The following is a 21,216-nucleotide window of genomic DNA, read 5'->3' as shown; positions in this document are numbered from 1 at the left end:
TACAGGGTAGTAATATCCTGACAGCATATCCATCCATTCAAGTAGCCCTATATTCCTGGCCAGCTTAGAGTCAGAGAGATGTAGTCCATGAGAGATTCAGTCCAGAGAGATTTAGGTCTCATGTTCTCTAATCAAAACTAGCAAATAGTACCTACCTCCCCAGCTTTCCTGATTGTCAGGAACATTTTGAAAATACTTAAACTTCCACAGCCTTTTACAATCACTAGAGTCTCATATTTCAGTCTAATGTTTCCTTTAAAAGAATGTAGCAGACAATTTACCACCAAATGCAAAAGTCTTCTCCCTGGCACCCTCAATAAAAGAACAGTGATCCTCAAAGTTTATGTCCTGAAATGTAACAGTGAAGATGTATCAAACCTAGTAGGCTTGGAATGAGTCTATTTGCAAGCTAATTTAAAATTCTTATTCTACTGACCATATTACTTACTACAAATTAAAGAGTTTGGTTTGAGAAAATATTTTTTTAAGCTTTTTCCTTCAAATATTTAAAAATTAACTATGATGTTTTCAAATTACACCTAGTACTTATATAAAAATACAGTTTGCAATCACTTCTTTCACTCCAAAACAACTTCAAGTTCAAGATTAAATCAATACACAAACTAGAAAGGTTCCCCTTATCCTCCCCTCCTCCCTATTTAATAAAACCAATTAAGCACCAGGTATCAAGCCACTCACCATGTGTTTGGCAAAGCTCCCATTGGGACCAGTGCTGCGTACCAGATGCCCTTCAGAAGGGAAGTTAAAGTTGCCAGCGTTCAGATTTTCTCGTGTGGAGTGATTACCAAAGAGAACGAATGGCTGCCTATTAGGGCTGGAGTGGCAAACCAAAAATGTGGTTAGAAAAGAGAGTCCTAGCTAGGGCAACTTCCCAGTGAGTGGGCTCCTTGGGGTTTTCAGAGTGGGTTTTCGGTCCTGCTTAGGGTTTTCAGTCCTGCAGTCTGAGCAATGTGGTCAATCCAGTCCCCCTAACACTCCTTGCTTGCTGCGAAGTTATGCCAGATGTCTCTGACTCCTCCTACTGACCCACAGGGATCTTTAGGGACATAACTAAATTCAAGCCAGGTTTATATTTTCAGCTTGTTCTACTTCTTAAGGAGAAAGTTCCGTAGGTCTGCTGTCCATGATACAGAGATGGAGCAAGGTTCCAGTTTCATACAACAGCATTTTAATAGAAATAGAAATTTTAAAGGATGACAGTTGTGATACTCAGACTATAGGCAGACAACAGAGGCATTAACCATTCCAGACTAGCTTTTAGGATGGGAGGAGGAGAGTAGGTTTGCAAATATCTCACTACCACACTCACCTGCCCTGCATACATCTCTTTCTTTTGTCTCCTCTCTTGGTTAGACTTGTCTGTTTATTTTAGCTTTTTGCTGTCACTTTCTGCTCACTTCTCAGCCCACTTCAGTTGACCCCTTAGTCATTTTACTCCAATTACTCTTGCAAAAGTCACCTAGTGACTTTCACACAGCAAATAACAAATCCAATGGATAGGCTTCAACCTGCCCTTCCTTGGTCTTTCAGAAGCACCTGACACCCTCTCCCTGTAAGAGCTGTTGCATCTCAGTTTCCCGTCAGCCATTCTCTTCCTCTATCTGCCTCTGAATATTCCTAGGGTTTTACTTTCAGCTGTCTGCCTCTCCTCTCCTCTTTCATGATCTACCCCCGTTCCCCTTCCAGTTCTTGCAGTAAATAAACGGCATCATCATCCATCCAGGGACTGCACCAGACCTGAGACGCTTCCTTAGGCCTCCTTGACTTCTCCTGCCCCTTACCTTCTAAATCCAATCAACCACCCAAGTTTCACTTCTATTTGTCTATTTCCCTCAATCCACATGGTCACAAGCCTCGTCCACGTTGCCATCATTTCTTTCCCAGACGATTGCAATGCTTCCTCACTGTGATCCTGCTTCCACTCCTGCTCTCCTATAATCTATTCTCCACGGTTCAGAGCGGACAACCTTTCATACATGGAAAGCCTTTAATGCCTTTATGTTATTTTCAGGAGAAGGACTGAATTCTTTCATATGGCCAAAGACTTGCATGGTCTGGCCTGGCCAACTTCTTTGGCTCCATGGAAGGCTACTCTCCCCCAACTTTTATATTCCACCAAACCCATCTTCTTTTATGTTCCTTATGCTCTCATCTCAGGATGCTTTTCTCCCTTAATCATCTTTTTTTTTAAAAAGAATTTATTTTTAAGTAATCTCTACATCCAGTATGGGTTTGAACCCAAAACCCTGAGATGAAGAATTGCACATTTCACAGAGTGAGCCAACCAGGCACTCATCTTATATCTTTTTTTTTTTTTAAGAGTTTATTTATTTATTTGAGACAGAGAGAATGAGAGACAAAGAGCATGAGAGGGAGGAGGGTCAGAGGGAGAAGCAGACTCCCTGCCGAGCAGGGAGCCCGATGCGGGACTCGATCCCGGGACTCCAGGATCATGACCTGAGCCGAAGGCAGCCGCCTAACCAACTGAGCCACCCAGGCGCCCCTCATCTTACTATCTCTACTCATCATTCAAATCTCCCCTCAGAGAAGACCAGGCTCTCCAGCTATGGTCTTCACAATGCCTTGTTCTTTTCTCCTTCATGGCACCAGAGTTTGTAACTATATTATTCTGTGAGGTTGCTTGATTAATGTCTTATTTCTCTACCACACTATACACTCCACAAGGGCAGAGAACCATGACTGTTGTTTATTTATTTATTTATTTAAAATTTATTTTTTTTAAAAGATTTTTTATTTATTTATTTGAGAGAGAGAGAATGAGAGACAGAGAGCACGAGCAGGAAGAGGGTCAGAGGGAGAAGCAGACCCCCCGCTGAGCAGGGAGCTCGATGTGGGACTCGATCCTGGGACTCCAGGATCATGACCTGAGCCGAAGGCAGTCGCTTAACCAACTGAGCCACCCAGGCGCCCTATTTATTTATTTATTTATTTAAAGTAATCTCTATGCCCAACATGGGGCTCAAACTATGACCCTGGGATCAAGAGTCAAATACTCTTCTGACTGAGCCAGCTGGGCACCCCCCGTGATTGGTTTTTTAATCATGTATCTCTTGCTTAGTATGTCATATGTTCTCAACAAATACTACCTAAAGGATATTTTTATTTATTTTATTTATTTATTTATTTATTTTTAAAAGATTTTTTAAATTTATTTATTTGACAGAGAGAGACACAGCGAGAGAGGGAACACAAGCAGGGGGAGTGGGAGAGGGAGAAGCAGGCTCTCCGCTGAGCAGGGAACCCGATGCGGGACTCAATCCCAGGACCCTGGGATCATGACCTGAGCCGAAGGCAGACGCTTAACGACTGAGCCACCCAGGCGCCCCATTTTTAAAAGATAGCTTCTGCTATGGACTGAAAAACTGTTTGTGTCCCCAGAGAATTCATATGCTAAAATCCTAACCCCCAAAGTGATGGTATTAGGAGGCAGGGCCTTTGGGAGGTGATTAAGTCATTAGGGCAGATCCCACATGAATGGGATTATAAAAAAGGCTCTTATAAAAGAGGCTCCTGAGAGATCCCTTGCCCTTTCTGCTAGGTAAGGTTATAGTGAAATGACTGCTATCCAAGAGGAAGTGGGCCCTCATCAGACATAAGATGGGATAATGCCATGATCTTGGACTTCCCAGCCTCCAGAACTTTGGGAAATAAATGTTTTTTGTTTATAAGCCACTCAGTTTATGGTATTTTTGTCACGGCAGCTAGAACAGATTAAGACAGTTCCCTTTACCCCTACCCTTTCCTTAAATTGCCCTTAGTGTATGTCATGTGGAAAATTCTTTACATTTCTTGTATTATTCTTAAAAATACCTCCTTAAGCTTCAGGCAAATAGGGACTCTTAAACGTAAACATGACTCTGATTTTTCTTCTGAAGCTTAATTCAAGGTAAATGACCCTAAGTCCCAGCCCTGGCAATTTGTCTCACTTCAGACTGAATTGGAATTAGGGAAGAAAAGAGAGGAAAGAACTACTCTCATCTATCCATCAGGGGAACCAACCAAGCGGGGGCCCTCCCGATTACCATGACAAGAGAGGTGCTAAAGGAAACACCTCAAGAAAACAAATGCAGCAACCCTGATGCTCCCTGTCTTCCTGGAGCTGGACTTTTAATGTCTGAGCCCTTTGACTCCCCACAAGATGCTGTTGAACCCTGCCTAGCCCTTGGACATTCTGCTTCCTAGCTTTCCTGGGGGTAGGGATGGAATGTAAAAATCTTTAGATTTCAGCAAGGTACAATTTTTTAAAAGCTAGTTTACTATAAAACTGTATTTTAAAAAAATATATGTATAGGGGTGCCTGGGTGGCTCAATCAATTAAGCATCTGCCTTTGGCTCAGGCCATGCTCTCAGCGCCCTGGGATCAAGCCCCGCATCGCATTGGGCCCTGCATCGCATTGGGCCCCGCATCGCATTGGGCCCCGCATCAGGCTCCCTGCTCAGTGGGGAGCACTGCTTCTCACTCTCCCTCTGCCTCTATCCCCCACTTGTGTGCTGTCACTCTCTCTCAAGTAAATTTAAAAAAAAAAAAAATATATATATATATATATATATATGTATATAAATACAAAAGCAGTAAATGGACAATTTTTCAGGGTATGAATTTCTTACCCTGTGATGACTAAGTCAATTTATATTTTCCTGACTCTACCTTCTGGACTTAGATGCTCCCTCACAACTACCCCCCTCCTCAATCCCATTTTCTCTATTACCATTCACCTTTCTTCCCCAAGAAACTTACCTGTTTTCAGTTATATGGCTGGAGATCATTCCATGACTGAAGTAACTTCTGAATGGCTAAAAAAGAAGCCAATATTGTATAAATTAAGATCATAATTTTATAAAACAATCACAAAAACCCCTCATATATGTACATATGTGTGTATGTAGGTGTGTGTGTGTGTGAGAGAGAGATGTTTATAGATTATTATAAGAACACGGAAGGACATATGTGGTAGAAAGCAACATGAATTTTGGGGATAGGTAGCAAACGAAAAAATAGCAAAAGAAATAAAGACAAAAGGCTGCAAAAGAAAAAGGAAAGTAAAGAAAAGAAATTCTTGTTAAGTTTTATAATTTTTAATTACTGAAAGAAAATTGGACTAATCATCATCTATGGTCCAAGCACTAATCATGTAGGAATTTTTCCCTTCTATTAAAAATTTGTTTTTCTACATTTCTAATAAAGGAATATATATTAATTATAACACACTGATTTATTTTTATAGTTGTTTTTTTATTTATTTATTTGAGAGAGCGAGAGAGAGCACACACAAGAGCAGGGGGAGAGGCAAAGGGAGAGAGAGAAGCAGACTCACTGCTGAGCAGGGAGCCCAATGCGGGGCTTGATCCCAGGACCCTGAAATAATGACCTGAGCCGAAGGCAGCCGCTCAACTGAATGAGCCACCCAGTCACCCCCTAACATACTAATTTAAAATCAGCATTGAGAAAGAATCCACAGAACTTAGAAGTACACCGAAAGAAGTTTCCCAGGAAACCACAGAAGTACTTCTCAGCCTTGGTGTGTATAGTACTAGGCTAAATACTAACCTAAAATTGATGCAGGGGCTATGTCAAAAGGGTTCAAAATTCCAAAGAGCAATTTTAATCCATCTAAATAACATCTACTGTTCTCCCCCCACCCTGATTATGTACGTAATATATGCTTATTTTAGAATTTAATAAAAGCCATCTACAATCTCTAATAACTATTAACATTCTGGTATATTTTCTTCCTATTTTTTTTCTATGGTACATCCATAGTATATGATTGTACCAAAGCCTATTAAATAGTCCTCTATTCTTAGAAATTGCTACTAACTCTCTTATATTATGAATAATACTGTAATAAACATCTTTTCATAAATTTTATTTGCAGCTCTAATTATTTCCTTAAAGCAGATCTGGAAATGAAATTACAGGGTAAAAAGGCAGAATTTATTAAATTATAAAAAAAAAAAAGAAAGAAAAGTGGTATCTCATTACTGTTTTATTATACATTCCTTTGATTTCTAATGAAGTAGAGTATTTCAGATATATTCAATGGCCATCTGGATTCCCTTTGGTAATTAACTGTTTACTTACATCCTCTGGATGTTTATCAATTGGAGTTTTGGTGTTCACAGATCTTACTCCACACAATGGAGTACTATGAATCATAACAAAGGATGAGGAAAATCTCAATGAACGGACTTGGAGAAAGTTCGAGGATATATTCTTTTTTTTTTTTAAGATTTTATTTATTTAACAGAGAGAGACACAGCGAGAGAGGGAACACAAGCAGGGGGAGTAGGAGAGGGAGAAGCAGACTCCCCGCTGAGCAGGGAGCCCAATGCGGGGCTCGATCCCAGGACCCTGGGATCATGACCTGAGCCGAAGGCAGATGCTTAACAACTGAGCCACCCAGGCACCCCTCGAGGATATATTCTTGTTGAGGGAAAAAAGCAAAGTAGAAATGACTCATGTATCTTGCTCTTCAATGAAAGAAACAAGAGAAAATACACATGTATCTGCTTATTTGTGCAAAAGAAAAAAGATAAATCAGAAATGAGATTTGTTACCTATTAGTAGTGGAGTAAGTAGAAAATGGTGAAGAAAGGGAGGGAATGAGAAGGGGGTATAGGAATGAAGGAGTGACATACGTTTCACAGAATATACCGTTTCGAGTTATCTTTCACTCTTGGAACCACAGTAATGAGAGAAGAAAAAAGAATCCAGAAAACTGAAAAGGGCATCAGTGAGATGTGGAACTACTTCAAGTGGCCCAATAACAGAGGTAATTACAATCTCTGAGAAAAGGGTGGACAGAAAAAATATCTGAATAATGGCCAAAAACTTTCCAAACTTGATGAAAACTATAAATCTGCAGATCCAAGAAGCTTAACCAAAGCCAAGCACAAGAAATATGAAGAAATACTCAAAAGTAGTAATAAAAGAGAAAATCTTAAAAGCTGCTAGGGGGAAAAAAAAAAAAAGACTAGCTACATACAGAGGAACAAAGATAAAGAATAAATACTAAGATGAACATTAAAGATAAAAAGGAGATGGGGCACCTGGGTGGCTCAGTCGTTAAGTGTTTACCTTCGGCTCAGGTCATGATCCTGGGGTCCTGGGATCAAGTCCCACATTGGGCTCCCTGCTCGGCGGGAAACCTGCTTCTCCCTCTCCCACCCCCCCTGCTTGTGTTCCCTCTCTCACTGTCTCTCTCTCTGTCAAATAAATAAATCTTAAAAGAAAAAAAGATAGGAGAACATCACAAACAATGCAAGGGAGAAGACAGTGGAACAGCATCTTCCAGGTACTGAAAGGAAAAAACTATCAATCAAGAATTCTATACATGGCAAAAATGTCTTTCAAAAATGAAGGTGAAATAAAGATATTTTTTCAGACATATGGAAGCTGGAAGAACTCATCATCAGAAGATTTGCACCATGAAAAATATTAATGGACACTCTTCAGGGAGAAGGAAATCACACTAAATGGAAATCTGGATCTACACAAAGGAATGAAGAGCATCGAGAACAGTAACTACATGCACAAATACATAAAATTTTTAAAGTTATTTAATTATTTTTAAAAAGGATTAAAACAAGATTAAAAAGAGAATTAAAAAAGGAAATTGACTGCTCAAACGAAAATAATAGCAATGTATTAGTGGGGTTTATAACATGTAAAGGTGAAATGCATGACAACAAAGATCAACACCAACTCCAAAGTCAGGAGTCAGTGCAGCACAGGAGAGCTGAGGACTGGCCGTGCAAGCCCAAGGTAGACTCAAGTGTAAGCTCAAGATTGTTCTTCTGATCCTCCCAGCTGACTAACTTTGGGGACTGTCCTATGCTCTGGTTCTTGATTTAGATACCTTAGTTTACTCACAGAGTGAGTCTTACACTGAATCTAGTAACTTCACCATTGTTTACCTGGAAAGAAAGCTTACCTAGAGGTTCGACTGAGGAAAGGAGTGCTACTCACATGTGGAGAATTATTTCTAGGCCTATTAACTAGTGCCCAGAATTCCTTGCTGACAGAGGTATCACCACACTCTAAAATGAGTATCTTTCTTGTATAGAAGCTGGCACAGAAAAACAAAGAACAACTTCTTTATAGAGGTTCATAGGTTGGCATGGGGGCTAAAAACTTCTTTACAGCACACAACAAAGCTTAAGAAAATAATAACCGAAACATATTAGGATTGGTAGTTTTGTATTCTGAAAAAATTAACAAAACTAAAACAGAAACAATAAATAAGTTAATCAATTTTTTTCTCTTTGACCCTTTCCTTACATACCTCACCCGCCTGAGATTCAGAAAGTTCCAGCAGGAAAGGAATTTCTGTATCAAAATTAGCAAAGAAGCTAGTCCACTGATGTTCAAAAGCCACCAAATCCTAGAAGAAAATGAAAAGGATAATGCATTTGGTCATACTGAGAGGTACTTTAGAAAACCAGAATCATGAAACTGCATCAGATATCAAAATACCAGACCATTTAAATATATTTTAAAAGTTAATAGCAAACTACAAATACATGTTATCACATAGATGAACCTCAAAAACCTACAGATACACGTCATCACATAGATGAACCTCAAAAACAAACGAAAGAGGCCAGATATAAATGACTACCTGGTGTATGCTTCATTTATATAAAATATCCAGAAAAGGCAAATCTATAGAGACAGAAAGTAGATTAGTGGTTTGAATAGGCCAGGTAGGAATAGAGATTGACTACAAGTTAATACAAGGGAATATGGGGGGTTGATGAAAATGTTCTAAAATTGTGGTGATGGTTGTACAATTGTAAATTTCACTAAAAATTACTGAATTGTACACTTAAAATGGGTAAATTTTATGGTATATAAATTATATTCTAATAAAGTTATTTAAAAAGAGGATACTAATGTTTACCTAGTGCCTTACATCAGCAATCTTTATTGGAGAGAGGGACCTATTTATGAGGCACCTAAAAGATGGTACACCCAGGGACAAAAGGTGGTCACATCAGTGAAGCTTTGTTTAAAGACAAGTCAGGGGCGCCTGGGTGGCTCAGTTGGTTAAGCGACTGCCTTCGGCTCAGGTCATGATCCTGGAGTCCCGGGATCGAGTCCCGCATCGAGTCCCGCATTGGGCTCCCTGCTCGGCAGGGAGTCTGCTTCTCCCTCTGACCCTCCTCCCTCTCATGCTCTCTGTCTCTCATTCTCTCTGTCTCAAATAAATAAATAAAATCTTTAAAATAAATAAATAAAAAGACAAGTCAGATGACCTTAGTTAGAAGTTGGGTGGTGCCCCGGGTGGCCCATAGCCTCTCCTCCCTCACACCCTCCCCTAGTGGCAGTGGGAGAATTGTAGAACTCTGTGCCCTTCCCAGTTGACTCTCCTCTTTGTGCAACCTCTCTCCCTCCCCCATCCCAGCTGCTTTTCAGCCTCCTCTCTGAATTCATTCCTGTTCCCAATCACCACACATTGCTTTGTGCTTCTGGCTTTCCTTTAAAACATCATCAGTTAACCAAAACACATCAGTTAACCAAAACACAGGAGTTGCTTAAGATACTCAAATAACATCTTTGTCTTATTTAATTAATTTGTTTAATTTATTTTATTATTTTTTAAAGATTTTATTTGACAGAGAGAGACAGCAAGAGAGGGAACACAAGCAGGGGGAGTGGGAGAGGGAGAAGCAGGCTTCCCACGGAGCAGGGAGCCTGATGTGGGGCTCGATCCCAGGACCCTGGGACCATGACCTGAGCCAAAGGCAGACGCTTAATGACTGAGCCACCCAGGCGCCCCTTATTTATTTATTTTTAAAGATTTTATTTGTCAGAGAGAGAGCACAAGCAGGAGGAGCGGCAGGCAGAGGGAGAAGCAAGCTCCCTGCTGAGCAAGGAGCCCGATGTGGGACTCTATCCCAGGACCCTGAGATCGTGACCTGAGTGCAAGGCAGATGCCTCACTGAGCCACCCAGGCATCCCTCTGTTTCATTTTGAAGTTGCTGATAATCTGTTCTCAGATAAGTTATCTTTACTGTCCATTTCACACAGTGTGTTTGTATGCTGGGCACCAGCCTAGTGCCTTGCTCACAGCAGGTATTCTGTTTGCTGCACTAAAACTGACTAGCTGGATCTATGCTCTCCTCCATTCTCTCCCAGTCGATACACAAGTACCCAGACCTATGGGCTCTGTGTTACCCATGTACTGACTCTACTTCTGGCCCTAGGCGTAAAGCACAATGGACTTCTGCTGGGAATACTTAGTGTAAACAACATTCTTACTAATGGCTCTGCTGCTTGCTGCCCAGATGATCTGTATTTTATTTACAGATAGTTACAGATGTGTATGTGTATACATATCTAAAATTATTTTCAGTAATCATGTAGGTGAAAGTGCTGATACTGTTTTCTATATATGTTTTATATATAATGTGGGATAAAAAAATCAGGCATATATGTATGAATATATATATACACACACACACACACACACACATATGGAGAGAGACAAAACACACAGAGAATTTCCTAGCTCTACCCACTGAAAAGATCTAGAAACAATGACCAAACCAATACCAGTGAGCATTCCTAGCACCTAGACTGTTGTGTTGAAATACTATTCCCCACTCAAAGAAACCAGAACTTATTAGAGAAATGACTGATTCCAGATATGGAACAGGAGATGTATAAGATAATCCAGGAATATCTTGTCATAGTATATGGTAAGGAAGTTATCAAGGACTATTAGGATTGTGTTAAAACAATTTGTGAGCAACGTGAAGTAAGCCACCGCCCAAAGATTGAACAATGTGAACATTAGTAAAGATGATAGCTCCAATGGACAGAAACATCAAATATGTTTAAATCTATGAGTTCAGAATGAGACAAATTAAAAAGAACTAATTGGTTACTTTTGGAGAATGGCTGGGAACCAACTTTACTTTTAAAGTTGATATATAAAAGCAGGAGTTCAATTATCTTTCTTTTCCCACATGGACTCTACCACTGCATAACCAAATAGTAAGCTGAATATTTCTCTTTAGAGAATATAAATGAAGAAGGAATTACAAAATTGGAATACTACCATTTTACAATGGTGAATAAAGAATCTAATTAATGAATTAAAGATCTAAGGGTTGCATATCAATGTTCACAAAATAAAAAGATATCAATTAGATATATGTACACCCTCTCAAGTAGTTTTCCCTCCCAAAATCAATCAGAACACTGATTAAAACTCTAGATTCAACTACCAATAGTAAGAAAATACAGAACACAGGGGAAAATGTTAAACTACATGATAGGAATGAGATCAACAAATCCCAATGAGGACAACTATAAGATGAATGATCTGGTTTCCTTAATAAATAGATAGTGAGGGGTGGGGACAAAGAGATGGAGGGGGAACGTATAGATTAAAAGAAACCTAAATACACACACACGTGCATGCACACACAGGCAGTTAAACTAGGTTTTTTTGGAAGTAAATTTTGATGAAAAAATTGCAAAGAAAAGGGGGTAACTGCCATAGAATTCATGATAGTGTTATGCTCGGGGGAGTAGGAAAGAGGTGATGGGTTTGGCAAAAAGCACTCAGATTGCTTCTGGGGTGGCAAGACTCTGTTGCTTTGCTTTATAATGACTCATTAAGCTATATATTAGTTTTATGCTCTTTTCTGAGTCTGTGTTAATAAAAACTCTTTAAAAACAGATGCACAAGTAATACATATTCACTACAGAAAACTCAGAAAATATAGAACAAAAATCAATTAACATTTTGGAAAATATTCTCATTCTATTTTTACAGATGTATCTTATACACACAGACACACACAAATACGTGCATACTTGTAACTGGTAATCTACAATTATCTGGGTCAGACTGCCCTGCCATACCACCTCTGTGCCATGGCCCAGTAAACCAGACCTTCTGAGTTTGGGATCCTGACCTGCTGCTATCGGGTCCAATCAATGCCCCTGATCCAGGATCCAAGATAGTCTGTGTGTTTTGGGGAATACAGGAAAAAAGATGGGGCACTCCGTTCCAAAAAATTCCCTGAGGATGTGTCAGTACTAATTACAGAATAAGGGAGAATCAGTCATTAAATACTGCTTTCAGTTCCACGCTATGAGTGAAAGATGCGATGAATTCTCATACTAAAAATAACTAGCATTATATATGAAATGTCCATATAAATACACACATATACACATAGACAGTCTTAAAACATCCTAACATCCTTGCATTTCTCTATGCCCACTTTATAGATAAGGAGACTGAGGTACTGAAGCGTAAAGCGACCTACTTGAGGATGGAATACTAAAGAGCAGCAGAAGTGGAAATATATCTAGGTAAGAGATACCCAGAGCCTGTGTTTTTTCCACCAGACACACTATTCTCCAACTTTTCCCTAATACAAATGGTGCACTTGTGGAAATAGATACTGTGTATGTAGGTGGAACTGGTCAGTTGCATCTGATGATGAAGAAGGGAAAGTTTATCTGCACAGACTCTTTGAGGCCAAATCCAGAAGACAAGCCCAGACAGATATCAAGGTCAGATAAGCAGCAAAGGTCTGAAAACCCCAAGAACCATGCCAGTCTGCCTTGGTTCTTGGCTGGTAGGGAAGGATACTGAACTTTAGACAGAATTCTTGGCCCTAGGCTGGTATCCAGCTCTCTGGTGGCTCAAAGTCCATATCCATGGCACCAAAGGCAAGTTGAGTTGGCTTAAGGACTAGGCAAGGGGAAAGCAGTTATGTTTGAGCAGTTGCTCTCAATGTTCAAAAGGAGATGATTCTGGGGCTTTCTGTGTATTTCTGGGGCTTTCAGACAGGTTCCTTCCCTGTGGCTGGAATGTTCATACCCCCTCCTCTTCTGGAAAATCTCTGATCACCACACATGACTCCTTTGAGAAGCAATCCTGAGCAATTCCAGGCAGAGTTATTTTCCTTACCTTCTATATTCCACTGCAACTATATATAGCAGTTACTAAAGTATACCGCTATTACTGGTCTAAAAGCCCATTAAACAGTATGAGTGGGGGCCAGGTCTACCTATTTCTGTGACTTTAGTATAAGCACAGTATCCAAGAAATAGCAGGGATCAAGAACTACGCATTTGTTGAAGAAACCAACAAGCAGGGGTGCCTGGGTAGCTCAGTTGGTTGAGCATCTGATTCTTGATTTCGGCTCAGGTCATGATTTCAGGGTTGTGAGATCAAGCCCTGTATCAGGCTCTGCACTGAGCGTGGAGCCTGCTTAAGATTCTCTCCCTCTCCCCCTAACTCCCACTTGTGCCCCCTCTCTCTCTCAAAAAACAAACAAGCAAAAAACCCCAAAGGCACTATACTGACTGACAAGGGTAGAAAAAGGATCAATTTCAGTATTTAAAAGTATTTTTAAGAATTATATAATGCAATAAAAATGGGAAAATGAAAATAAAATAAAATAAATGACCAATAAGATTACCACTGGAGGGGTGCCGGGTGGCTCAGTTGTTAAGCGTCTGCCTTCGGCTCAGGTCATGACCCCAGGGTCCTAGGATCAAGCCTCGCACTGGGCTCCCTGCTCAGTGGGAAGCCTGCTTCTCCCTCTCCTTCTCCCACTCCCCCTGCTTGTGTTCCCTCTCTCGCTGTGTGTCAAATAAATAAAAATCTTAAAAAAAAAAAAAAAAGACTATCATTGGAGTTTCTAAGACATAGAAACACAAATTGTTTTACAAAGATGGAAATAATACCTTTTACTTTGCCAAACATATTTTGAACTTCTATATCAAATCCAATTCTAAAACATGATTTTAAATGACGGTATAATGGGCCACCAAATAGATTTATTTAATTCCTACTGTTGGACATTCACTTTGTCTTTAGTTTTTATTAACAGTTTTTATAAACAATTCTTCAGTGAATATCCTTCACTGGCATCTTTAATTATTTTCTTGAGATAAATTACTAGACTGAAATTGCTGGACAGGGATGCCAAATGTTCCCTCCAGACAGGCATTTCACCTATTCCACTGAAGGTCTCACTCTCACTCTTTGGCAACTGGCAACTCTATTCTCAGCCTTTAACAAATTTCTAGCATTTTAGTAGATGAAAAAGTAGCACCTCTTTGTAGTTTAGTGTATCTGTGAGTATGGGTGCAGTTCATCTATAAGGAGTAGTTCATGGAAAAAATTATCAATAAAACAAAAATATATACTTCTGAGAGGAGTCTGCACTCTCCCTCCATGAGATCTGAGCAGGAAGCATGGAGCTGTAGGTTCTCTGGCCATCAAAGAGCCACCAGCAGTGATTGGCCCAGTGGGAATTAAAGCCTAGATGTCAATTTTGGCTTAGGATTACAAGTCTTGGCAAAGGGGAAAGAGATGTGAGCAGAAAAAGTATTTGGATGGTGGACAGAAAAGAGGGTTTTAGAGAAGTTTGGAGGCTATGAAACAGCTCAGAGAAGGGAGAAAATAAGGCAGATTTTTAAAAAGTAATATGGGTATAAATTGCTCGCTTTTCAGTAATTTTTCTAGAGATACAAATAAAGACTAGAATTGCATTTTAAATACTTTTGGTTGTTGGATTCGAATTTTATTAAGAACATTTGTAGTCTCACCGCAAGAGATCCCTGCATAAATTTATGGTCATTTTTATACATGTTTATAGTAATTTTTATCCTATGTGGGGTTCAATGAGCTTCATGGATTTGTGGATTGATTTATTTCATCAGCTTGGAAAGTTCTTGGACGTTACCAACTCAGATTTCCTACTGCATTTTCTCTCTACTTTCCTTCTGGGACTCCAACTATACTCTGTTAGATCATTTGACATTGTTTGGCAGATACTTGATGCTCTGTTTTATTCCCCTTGGTCTTTTTTTCTTGGTCCTTCAGTTTAGAAACTTCCTTTGACCTATCTTCAAGTTCACAGAACTTCTCTTCATTTGTATCTAACCTGCTAAGACAATCTAATAAATTTTTCATTTTAGGTATAGTATTTTTCATTTCTAACATTTCCATTTGGTTCTTTTTATAGTTTTCAGGTCTCTGCTGAAATTCTTTAGCATTTTTATTAGTTATTTGAAGTTTTCCATTAGTTAATTCCAATATCTGGATCTAATCCTCTTGACTATTTCTTTTGAGACTTTATTTGTAAGTAATCTCTACACTCAATGTGGGGCTTGAACTCACAACCCCGAGATCAAGAGCTGCAAGCTCTACCAACTATGCCAGCAAGGTGCCTCCCTATTGACTGTTTCTTTTTTCTTTCTTTTTTAAAGATTTTATTTATTTATTTGACAGAGACAGACACAGCAAGAGAGGGAACATAAGCAGGGGGAGTGGGAGAGTGAGAAGCAGGCGTCCCGCAGAGCAGGGAGCCCGATGCAGGGCTCGATCCCAGGACCCTGAGATCATGACCTGAGCTGAAGGCAGAGGCTTAACGACTGAGCCACCCATGTGCCCCTTGACTGTTTCTTAACAAAATTTTCTTGCTTCATATCTTCTACTAATTTTTTTAATCATATGCCAGACATTTTGTTATTAAAGTTTTTACTGAAAAACTGAAGTACATAATATTTACCTCTAGAAAAGTGTACCCTTTCCTTTATCAGGCCATTAAAGTAGGGATCTAAGTAATTCTGATCTATAATTAATCTGGGTCTAGGTCTCACCACATCTGTGTATTTGTTAATCACTAAATTAAAATATTTTGAGGGTAGGGACTGAACTTCAGTCGATTTTGCTCATGGGAAGTCAGAAAACCAGGAAGAGCCTGGTCTACAGCCCATGGTGATTACCACTATTGCTTCTTCAGCTATAAGATGTCATTGTTGGCTGAGGTGCAATTAAAAATGTCCTTCTGAGTGGTCCCTCTTAACTGACTCCAGAGATGCTTGCAATGTTCTTAAAAATACAGTGTTATGGGGGTGCCTGGGTGGCTCAGTCGTTAAGCGTCTGCCTTTGGCTCGGGTCATGATCCCAGGGTCCTGGGATCGAGCCCCACATCGGGCTCCCTGCTCAGCGGGAAGCCTGCTTCTCCCTCTCCCACTCCCCCTGCTTGTGTTCCCTCTCTCGCTGTGTCTCTCTCTGTCAAATAAATAAATAAAATCTTAAAAAAAAAAAAAAATACAGTGTTATGTTTAGCCTCCATGTGTGACGTATAGCGTCCTCACATTCAGGGGACTGCATGCAAGTGGGGTATGGGTCTTAGACACTTGTAGAAACTCCTAAACTACTTATCTCTCTTCTTTCTTTGTGGTTAAATTTTCTTTATCATTTTTGCATTCTTATGCTATAAATTTCTGCATGTTCACTTTTTTCCATAATTAGATTAGCCATGGATTAATAATGATGATGATTAGGTTTTTGCAAAGTACAAAAAGTTCAGGGTTTAGTTTTCTTTTGTATTCCTATTTAATTAGAAATGTTTAAACAGAATGGATGTTCAATTTTATCAAATGCCTTTTAGGCATCTATGGAGTCATCACAAATGGTCCCAAGGAGAAAAATTAGTGCAGTGATTATATTAATAGATTTCTTTATACTAAACTAAATATTGCACCCTTATTAAGCTCTACTTCATCAGAGAATATTCTAAAATGATACTGGATTCTACTTGCTAATATTTTACTTAAAATACAGGCACTAAAGGGGCGCCTGGGTGGCTCAGTCGGTTAAGCATCAGCCTTCAGCTCAGATCATGATCTGGGATCAAGCCCCGTAAATACGGGCTCCCTACTCAGTGAGGAGTCTGCTTCTCCCTCTCCCTCTGCCCCCTTCCCCTCCACTGGTGCTCTGTTTCTCACTTCCACTCTCTCAAATAAATAAATAAATAAATAAATAGATCTTAAAAAAAAAATACAGGCAGTAACATTGCCAAGTGAGACTGGTCTGTAGTTTCCATTTTTGTTACTTTTGTTGGGTTTTAATATCATAACTAACTTAATTAAAAGGCTACACACTATTCTTTTTCCATGCATATCTAGTCATGGCCACTGAGAGACACCACTGAGCTGCTTAATCACAGCATCTGTTCCTGTAGCCTCAGTTTTATCTGTTGCTCCTCACTGGAAATTGCTCCACCCAACTTTATACTTTCTTCCAAGTCCAGATATTAATGCCTGACCCTCTAATCCAGCAGTCAACAAGTTATGGTTTGTGGGCAGGCCACATATTTTTGTAAATAAAGTTTCCTTGGAACACACAGACACACCCATCCATTTAAGCATTGTCCACGCTTGCTCTCAGGCTACAATGGTACCGCTGAGTAGTTCTAACATAGTTCTAACAGAGACGGAGGGCATACAAAGCCTATGTTTGCCAACCTCTGCTCTAATTCTTGATTCTTTTAAGCCAAACCCCATCTTTTTAATCATTTCATCTCAGGGAAAGAGTGCAAAAAGACAGCGTCTGTATTGTTTTCCTGAAGTCCAGCCCAAGAGAGAGAATGTTTTTAGGTGGAAACGTCAACCTGGTAGGCAGCCTTGGTCTCGCCTCTGGTGAGGTTTCCTCAGAGCGAAAGAGGCACTATCACTTTTCCAGGTCTCCTTCTACCCCCGAGGAGTTCAAGATAACAATCAGGGAAGAAACTGTTCAAACAAAAATATATCTTGCATTTCTTCAAGTTAAAAACCGTTAGTGGACAACTGAGCTGGCTCTAATATTTATACGTTAAATACAATTTGGCTTCTTACTTCTGAAAGCAAACTCTCCAGAGACATAGGATCCATCTTGCTGTAGACATTCCATAGACTCAAACTCACATCCTGCAACTGCAACATAAGGGTAAAAACATATAAATAAATGAGTCAATATCACTATGACAACCAAAAGTATCATAAATGACTATTTTGGTGAAAATTCAGTGATTAGAATAAATCAAAATTTTATCAGTTATATTAGAACCAATACATATTAATAAATGCAGTCCCATTCAAGGAAGCTATCTTTACAGAAACTTTGGTACATCTTTTGAATACCCTTCTGAGGGCTCTACTCAATGCCCTTTGAATTATGTGCTTTTTCAGTCTAACTGGTGGGAACAGGTACTGTTCCCAGCCCTTAGCATGTATCAGGCACTGTTCTTGATTACTCTTCAGTTGTTGTTTTTTTTTAACTCTGCCCTTGGTAGTTGCCTGACACATGAATGCACTGATACTCTTTTGAATACTTGGGATGGGGGTAGGGTAGGGGAATCTTGGCAGATCTTTGGAGTTCTCTCTGGTACTTTCCTTTTTAGTCCTCTAGCTGCCCTGCTCTCACCAGACTCTCTAATGTATCTTCTCAGCTTAGGAAATACACTGGGATTCACCTGGGTACCCCCTCCCTGTGCTGTGGGCCTGGAAATTTTCTCAAAGTAGTAAACTAGTGCAATCATACAGCTGACCTTGTCTATTTCTCTCAGGGAATCAATATTTTTCATTGTCTGATGTCTATTGTCTTGAAAACCATTGCTTCACATATTTTGGTTTTTATTTGTTCTTTTGGTTTGGCTAGGTTGAGTTGTTTTGGGAAGGAGAGAAATCTGGTTCCTACTGTCTTATGTAGGTGACTTATTTTTTTCTTCCTAGAAGAAATGTGATACTCTTTTATCCTTACTGTTCAAAAAAGGCATAGATAGACTTAAGGCTTTTTCCTTCCCATTTATACTTGCTAAGTCATTTAATTTAAAAGTTTTTATTCTTTTTATCACTGAAAATGTTTATTCTTTTTAAAAAATTTCCTCCCTTCTGATATCTCTGCTCTATCTTTCTGTAACTCTTACTTGTTGGATATCAGACATCTTGGATCAGTTCTCTATGTCTTTTAACTTTTTTCTCGTATTTTCTATCTCCTTGATTTTTTAATTTTATATTTTTAGAGAATTTCCTAACTTTACCTCCCAAACCCTTTATTAATTTTATCAGTCATAATTTCCCAGAACTCTTATTTTCTTTTTTTTAGTTATTTTTATTTTATTTTGAGCTCTTATTTTCTTTATGTTAATTTATCACTTGTTCTATGGTCACCAAATCTTACTTGTCTGGGCATCCTAATGAGAGTTTTGTGCTTTAAGTTTTGCTCTATATCTTAATTACCTTTGGGTCTTATCCAATCCATCTTTTTTTTTAATCTCGATCTTTTCAAGTTACAGGTATTTAATCAAATGTCTGGTGATCTTTGGTTGCTTGTTTTTACTTCCAAATGGAAAGGCTAATTGGAAGTTTTATGCTCTCAGCAGAGCTTGTCAACTACTAGAAAGTTTTTTTAGGGAGAGCAGACAGGCAAGAGGCAGTTATTCAGGTTCTCTACTCCCTTATATTCTGAATTCCAAAAGACTGAGTTAATATATTTAGCTCCTTCCTCTGTATTCTGGAACAGCTTTTCAAGCATCAACTGATTTGATTTTTTGAAGGTACTGAATCTGATTTCTAATTTTAAATGCAAACTTTAATTTTACTAATAATTTTGAGACTTATAATATTTCCTTATGTCAGCTATCTCCCTTTTTAATTTTGTGTGCTCTACCTACCATTTCTTATTTCTCTTCTTACAAAATCCATTCTTAAAAGGTACAAAGGAGACATTTTTCTCATTTTTTATTCTATTTCCTGGAGAAAATCTTTTTAAAAAGCATGCTGATCTATCTCTGCATCTATATGCTATGGTTTCTTTCTTATATTTTGTTGAATCTTTTCCTAAGTCTTATTCCACCTTTCAATATGAAGATCTTATGTTTGTCCATAAAAAGGTAAATGAATGCTTGCTCTATGGTTACTCTCATTATTCAGAAGTTTGCTACTAGAATTCTCTCCTTGAGGAGCTAGTTGATGTAAATTTACATTACTAGGTGACAGTTCCAGCAGCTGGAGAGTTAAGAAGGAGGAAGCTGGAGGCAGGGAAAGCCCTATCAGAGGAACTTCCCTATGCTGCTTCCCAGGAAGAGCTCTCTATACCCGTAATTCAGTTTGGCCCAGTCTAAATGCCAAGTAAAAGCTTATGTGGGTCTGGCTTCCTTTCTCATGCTGGCACCTAGTACATCTGGGACAAAGCCTCCTCTGGGTTAATGACTTTCTTCTGGGTATAGACATACAATAAGACAGAATTTTTAAAAATTAAATTTTAAGTGTCTGTAGTTCTCCTTCCAAAGACTCAAGAGTCTTTCTGGCTCAGGCAGTTATCAGGCCTCTGGTGTGTAACTCAGAGTGGAGTACTGTTCCATACCCTAAAGGCTGGTAAGGAAGGGAATGGAGGTGGGGGGAGAATGAGAGGGAGACAAAAGGAAAGCATTTGAGAGAATAACAATTAGCAGCTACAAAGAAAGGCAGGATCTAGAGAAAGGCATCTTGAGAGAAGACTTATAGTAGCCTCACTATATTATGTGTGCAGTTTCCTCCTTATTGCCCACCCCACCCCATTAAACACCACCCTACAGGAAAGATCCACATTATCTTGTAAAGGTTTTTTGGAAGGCATTTTATTGGGGCACCTGGCTAGCTCAGTCAGTAGAGCATGAGGTTCTTGACCTCAGGGTTGTAAGTTCAAGCCCTACTCTAGGTGTGGAGCCTACTTAAAGAAAGGAAGGGCATTTTGTTCCTTTTGGATGTGTCTGCACGGGGTAATGCACCTTAAGGCAGGAGTCAGAAGGTCTGCCTCATTTGGTTTGTATGAACCCTGCAGCCTCCTAGTGTACTGCCTCTTTTTTTTTTTTTTTAAAGATTTTATTTATTTATTTGACAGAGAGAGAGAGTGGCAGACAGAGGGAGAGTGAGAAGCAGGCTCCTCACTGAGCAGGAAGCCCAACGTGGGGCTTGATGCCAGGACCCTGGGATCTTGACCTGAGCCGAAGGCAGACGCTTAACCGACTGAGCCACCCAGGCGCCCCCCCCACTTTTTTTTAAGTAGTCTCCACACCTAGCACAGAGCCTAGTGTGGAGCCCAATGTGGGGCTTGAACTCAAGACCCTGAAATCAAGACCTGCGCTGAGATCAAGAGTCGAATGCTTAACTGACTGAGCCACCCAGGTGCCCTATGCCCCTATTCTTCTAAATTAGAGAGCACTGAGGCGCCTGGGTGGCTCAGTTGGTTGAATGCCTGATTCTTGGTTTTGGCTCAGGTTGTGATCTCATGGGTGGTAAGATGGAACCCTGCGTCAGACTCCACACTCAGCAGGGAGTCTCCTCCCACACCACTCGTGCTCGCTTACTCTCTCTCAAATAAATAA

At 39.6% G+C, this 21,216-nt stretch overlaps 1 protein-coding gene across 3 annotated transcripts in view; it reads right to left on the bottom strand.

The window, feature by feature from the left end:
* CUNH20orf194 (chromosome unknown C20orf194 homolog) overlaps nucleotides 1-21,216 on the bottom strand; it is a 136,308-nt gene that overhangs the window by 81,329 nt on the left and 33,763 nt on the right. For all 3 annotated transcript variants that reach the window (XM_035005966.1, XM_035005967.1, XM_035005968.1), the window contains exons 7-10: nucleotides 17,708-17,785; nucleotides 8,328-8,426; nucleotides 4,781-4,836; nucleotides 700-835 (exon numbers count right to left, since the gene is read on the bottom strand). In XM_035005966.1, coding sequence (XP_034861857.1) covers nucleotides 700-835; nucleotides 4,781-4,836; nucleotides 8,328-8,426; nucleotides 17,708-17,785 — 369 coding nt within the window. The remainder of the gene's footprint in view (nucleotides 1-699; nucleotides 836-4,780; nucleotides 4,837-8,327; nucleotides 8,427-17,707; nucleotides 17,786-21,216) is intronic.

This window comes from Mirounga leonina, unplaced genomic scaffold (genome assembly GCF_011800145.1).
Source record: "Mirounga leonina isolate KUSES-001 unplaced genomic scaffold, KU_Mleo_1.0 Mir_150, whole genome shotgun sequence".
Classification (NCBI taxonomy): domain Eukaryota; kingdom Metazoa; phylum Chordata; class Mammalia; order Carnivora; family Phocidae; genus Mirounga; species Mirounga leonina.
The sequence above is the reverse complement of the archived record's forward strand: the minus strand, read 5'-3'. Positions and strand labels throughout refer to the sequence as shown.